General features: G+C 25.8%; 1 protein-coding gene across 2 annotated transcripts; it reads left to right on the top strand.

The window, feature by feature from the left end:
• The first annotated feature begins 2,046 nt into the window (after positions 1-2,046).
• LOC108341191 (40S ribosomal protein S21) lies at positions 2,047-3,513 on the top strand. 2 transcript variants are annotated; one of them, XR_008246508.1, is made up of 4 exons: positions 2,047-2,167; positions 2,253-2,385; positions 3,098-3,234; positions 3,410-3,513. XR_008246508.1 is itself a non-coding variant. In XM_017578856.2 (3 exons), exons 1-3 carry the CDS (start codon positions 2,118-2,120, stop codon positions 3,161-3,163), a joined length of 249 nt encoding a protein of 82 aa, XP_017434345.1. In that variant the 5' UTR covers positions 2,047-2,117; the 3' UTR covers positions 3,164-3,322. The 2 variants fall into 2 exon arrangements, 1 of the variants encoding a protein (XP_017434345.1); XM_017578856.2 differs by lacking the exon at positions 3,410-3,513 and having other exon boundaries at positions 3,098-3,322.
• Positions 3,514-5,693: the final 2,180 nt, after the last annotated feature.

The following is a 5,693-nucleotide window of genomic DNA, read 5'->3' as shown; positions in this document are numbered from 1 at the left end:
ATCTAAAATAAATTGATTTTCTTAAAACTAATTTTCAACAAATTTATACATTTTTTTATTTCTATTATAATTAATTATTAAAATAATCCATTTATATATTTTTTTAGTTGTGTTTATTTAGAGAATTTTATAGTTTATAGGAAATTTAAATACATAAAGTTTGAATTGCTTACATCTAAAATATGTGTACATTTTTATATATCTAATTTGGATAAGAAGATCTAAATTTGTTTGGATTTAAATTTTTCTTATTTAAATAAAACCTTTCAATCTGAAAATTTGTAGTTGACGATATTCATTTATATAGATTGACATTAACCCTGAGAAATAAATTTAGTCTATATTTAAGGATAAATAGTTTCAATAATTAAAAAAAAACTTTATTAATATTAACTACAAAATCTTAATTTATAGGAATCGAATTTATTGCTTTAATTAAAAACTTGATTTGATAAAAAAAATTATTATAGATGTTGGTTAAAAAAACTACTATTAACATTGATCAATAAATCAAATTGACTTATATCATGATTTGTAGTTCATTGAAGAATAGCATGCCTTTCAACAATAAAAAAAAAACGTTTTTAATATTAACTGAAAATTTTTATTTGTGTTAAAAAAAAACATAATTAATATTAACCATAAAATAATATTATACTTTTATTTATGTCAAGTTTAGGAAAGGATTTTATGCATCAAATTACTGTTTGAAACTTGATTATGAATGATTACACTTTAGTTTTCTTTATCAACCAGTGGTTGTTTAAAGGAGGTGGACAATGATGCTTACATTTTTGTGCTTCCAAAATTTTCATATTTTTGTTGAAAATAAGTTAATTAATTTAGCTTTTATTCATAGAGAATAAAATAAATGATTTAATATTTTACTTTCATCTATCATTTATATATTTATTTATAATATTTTCATAATAAATATAATTTATGTATATATCATAAAGTATAAATTTAGAATGATTTTTCTTATTTTATAATTTTCTATTTTTTATTTTTAATAAATTTTCATATAATAAGAAATGATTAACGAATTTTAAAATATTAACATAATAAAAATGTCAAAATTTACAATAATATCTAACATCGACTTATTTAAAAAAATGTATAATACTAATCTATATCAACACAAATAATCATGTATCAAGGACCAAATAATAAAAAAAAACGATTTTAATCTCTAATAAATTCAGTCCAATATCAATTAAAAAATAATATGAAGTACATACTGCATCTACCTGTGATTGAATCTATAATCTTAATAGAAATTTAGTTTAGAATGTTCCAATCAACACTACATCAAAGAGATAATACAAAAGAAAAAATATACAAAAAAATATTTTTTAAAAGGAAAATTAAAATTATATGATTTTATTAAGTAATAAAAATCTTTCCATAAATTCTTAAAATTTAAAAATCTTCCAAAATTTTCTTTCTAAACAATATATTTCATTTTTTTTTAGAAAAATAAATCAGCATATATTCTTTTTTTTTTCTGCACATCTTTTAGGCAAATTTTTTATAAAACGAACTATCAGTAGAAATCACATAATATTATTATATGTTCATTAGTTTTAGAAATCTCATAACAAAACATGCGTTTAAACTTACCAGTAGACTTATGCAAATCAAATTATGGCATTAAAAAGGTCTATACCAGATAAATAAATCAGATTTAAAATGTTTTTCTTTAAGAAGCCAGACCTAAACTTATTCTTGCTTTACCTATTTCCACACTCTAGTTTAAGTGAAAGCTAAATCAGCATGTTCTATATGGGTCTAATATTAATTCAACATGCGGGAATTACAAGGCCTTAGATTGGGCTTAGAATAAAATCTAAGCGGCCCAAAATCCGCCCAAGCTAGGTATTCTTCACCTTTATATGTATTTGTCGTCTTTCCCAGAGTCTTATTCTTTCGCCTTCAGCGGTATTCTCTCTCTCTTCATGTTTGGCACTTTTGTATTTGATTTTTATTTTTATTTGTTGTGTAATTTGCTGGAGTAGAAATTGTGTTGATATTGGTGAAAGACTAATGGTCTTAATGTATCTGAATTAGGTTTCTGTATTTACGACGAAGAGAGTTGATTATACGGTCACATAAGAATGCAGAACGAGGAGGGGAAACTCACTGAGTTATACGTTCCTAGAAAATGGTATATACAAGTTCTGTTTTTGGAATTGTTGGTTTGTTTGGTTGTTCTTTAGTGTAATTTGAACTGATGCCAAACCACGTTTCAGCTCTGCCACTAACAGACTCATAACTGCAAAGGACCATGCCTCGGTTCAGATGAACATTGGCCATTTGGATGAGAATGGTATCTACAATGGTCATTTTTCCACTTTTGCTCTCTGTGGTTTCGTTCGAGCACAGGTTCGTATGCTTTTGTTTTACCTTTTTCTCATGCATTATTGTAATCCGTTATGGCTTATGATGCCATGATTTTTGTGACAAGTAAAGGTAAAATACTTTGTTTTTTCTAATTTATTATTAAGAGTGTTGGCAACTTAGACTAGACGTTCCAATGGCATTACGCATTCTTTTTCTAATGTTGGTTGATTTTGGCTAATTGTGCTTTTGCCCTGATTTGTTTTGCAATTTACGTTTTAAAATAAAGCACTTGGTAGCATCTTTCGTTTATCTTACGTACAACCTCTTTGTCTTGCACTGGTTGTTGTAGCAGCATCTCACTTCCTATGTGGTATAAGTACGCAATCATTGTTGATTACCAATGATTATCCTTTAAAAAAACTTTGAATTAGCATGGGCAGGGAATGTGCATGGATGGGGTTTGATTGTGTGGAACATTTAGATTTCTTCTTTTGTTAATGTAGTCTTTTACCATCCTATACACCTCTTTTTACTTTTGGTTGGATGAAGCTACGATCGAATGGTATGATTAACATTTAACAGTGAAGTAGATTGTCGGGTTTGGGGCAGTTGTTTTTACTTTCATGCATGATAGAAAATATATACTTTGATTGTCATTGGGCTAATTGCACATGCATAGATATTTCAAGGATGTTCATGACAACTAACTCCCGATTGCAATTTTTTACGAATGATTTTATGTTTTCTTTTCCAGGGTGAGGCTGACAGTGCACTAGATAGGTTGTGGCAGAAGAAGAAGACAGAAGTTAAACAACACTAGAAGTGATCAATTTTTTGCCCGAAGTTTCATGATTCCTGGACATATTTCACTATTATGATTGTGGAACTTTGGTAATTTAGTTATAACTTTTGCAATATTTTGTTTTTCTCAGCTGAATGCTGCTTTTTGATCTATTGACACTGCTTTCAGAAATATTTGTTTCTTTCCTTCGATAAATTTCGTTGATTTATGATAATGATTGAGATTTAACTCAGTTCGTTGATGTGATTATTATCCTTGTGAAAGGTGATTTTGCGTCTCCTCTGAACTTGAAGAACTAAATCTGCACCCTGACAAGTGGGAATAATGATCTTTACGTTTGATGAAAATCCGTCTAAGCTGCATTGGCCTACACTGGTCCAAATTATGCATAGACTTGTCCTTCCTGAAAGTTTTTTCCAACGATGATTGACATTTTAATTGTGATTTCCTTGGTTCATTTTAAAACTTACGACACTGAAATCATTTTCAGACGCTGTAAGCAGAGTGACGACTTTCATATACCCAGCCGGTGTCAATGACATGGTTCATCAGCTATAAGAATCATTGCTTTAATTTTTCAAACGTTGTAGGGAGATTGATGACTTTCATTAATAAATCTTCCTTGAGAAGAGTTAAACCCACGATTTCTCTTATCTTTTTTTTCAAACTTATCAAATCACTGGCCAGCAATTTTTTTCAGAACCTCCATAATTTTCTTTCCGGACTTCCATAATTTCTTTTTCATTTTATTCTTTTTAAATTGTATAATTCGAAAACTATTTTTGAAGAAAAAAATGACTTTCAAATTATTCATTTTAAAAGAAATAAATTGGATTACATAATTCCCGGAAGTTAAAAAAAATGCTAGGTTTCGATTTTCTGCTCTTTTAAAGTGTCTGCATCCATTAGGAGATGAAAAAAGTGGGTAAGAGATATAAGGATTTCGGTATATAAATAATTTAATTTTGAATTTTATTTTAGTCCAAAAGTATTTATTTTTATATATGAAACTAATATCTGTAAAATATCAAATCTAAGATTGTTATTATTTTGTTAAGAAATGCTAATTTCAGTTAGAAAATAGATTAAAGATGGTTTTCAAAGATAAAATATTTATTTTAACATTTCTTTTTCTTTTCTTTTTTTTCAAAATAAGATTATGTTAGACATGGTTATAAAACATGAGGGACTACATTAAATTATAATAAAAATTATACTTCAGACAAATTTATGAAAAAAATTTAAATTAATTACTAGTTGATCCAAAAAAAGTTATTATAGATTAAAGAAGGAATCACTTAAGTTTCTTTGAAATATACTCAAAAGCATAATTTATTCTCATAAACTCTCTATAAATAGAATATACCTCTAAAAATGTTTTAAAATTATTCATATATTCACTTTGTCTTATATGAAACTTGTCATAAAAATATAAGGATGAAGACTTCATAAATTAAATAACCAAATCTAAAGAAAAAAACTAAAAATCGCGAAAAACTTTTTTTAATCATTACTTCAATCGTATAATAATAAAAAAATGAAAAAACAAATAATAGAAAGATTCAACATTATTACGCTCAAAGAACATATCATACCATTCATATCATATAACAAGTTCTAAAGAACACAAATTTTATTTAATCACACCTTATTCAATCAAAACAAGTCTCAATTCACTTGTTACATATAAGTAAAAAACAATTGCTACTTTTTTTATAAAAAAAAAACATAGCAATATATTCAAAGTCCAATTAGGCAAATTTTTATTCATTAATAATTAAAGAGAAAAAGTTATGACAATAAAATAAGTGACAACAAAATAAGTAAGTACAGATAAATTAATAGCAAAATATAATCTTACTTTTTGTTGAATAAAGAATTTGTCATAATTTGTTTATAATATAAGATTTTATTTATTTTTATTTTACACTTGTATAAGTAAATACCGTTTATTGATTAACTCAGATCTTGCTTTCCTTTTTCCTTCTCTCTCTTGAATTTTCCCTTCTTTCTTCTAACTTTTTTTTTCTATTATCTTTTTTATTTTTCTGTTTTTTTGTTTACATTATTCAGCTGACAATTAATAAGTCAATATCAAGTATAATTAGAGTAACTTTCTTTTTTGACTTGATAAATTTCTCTATCTTTTGTTTCCAAACTTTTATTTTGAAGATTTTAAGGTTTCAAAAGATTAATAAGATGAGAAATGTAATATCTCTCGAGAAGTTTAACTTCTTATATTTATTTTTGCAGTTTGGATGTTTTACTGGGATATCAAAGTCTTTAAATCTATTTTTGTATTTATTTATGACTTTGCTCTTGCTTAGAGATCGGATTAATTTCATTGATGAAATTAATTTGTTTTAATAGTACTGATAATAATTAGAAGTTATGGAGAATTTGTTTAGATGCTCCAAATTTTCTTGTTGAAGTTAAAATTTAAATATCTTATCTATTTTTCATGTCTACATAAAATATTAATGTACTTTATTTTTTATAAAATACATGCATATGTTTTGAATTATTATTTAGATTTTAATTATGTTCT

The sequence above is a fragment of the Vigna angularis genome, chromosome 1 (assembly GCF_016808095.1).
Source record: "Vigna angularis cultivar LongXiaoDou No.4 chromosome 1, ASM1680809v1, whole genome shotgun sequence".
Lineage (NCBI taxonomy): Eukaryota > Viridiplantae > Streptophyta > Magnoliopsida > Fabales > Fabaceae > Vigna > Vigna angularis.
This window is presented reverse-complemented; position numbering and strand designations above follow the sequence as displayed.

Coding starts and splice junctions, on each gene's coding strand:
- LOC108341191 (XM_017578856.2), top strand. CDS start 2,118: ATGCAGAACGAGGAGGGGAAACTCACTGAGTTATACGTTCCTAGAAAA. Junction 2,168..2,252: donor TTATACGTTCCTAGAAAATG/GTATATACAAGT, acceptor ACCACGTTTCAG/CTCTGCCACTAACAGACTCA. Junction 2,386..3,097: donor GTGGTTTCGTTCGAGCACAG/GTTCGTATGCTT, acceptor TTTCTTTTCCAG/GGTGAGGCTGACAGTGCACT.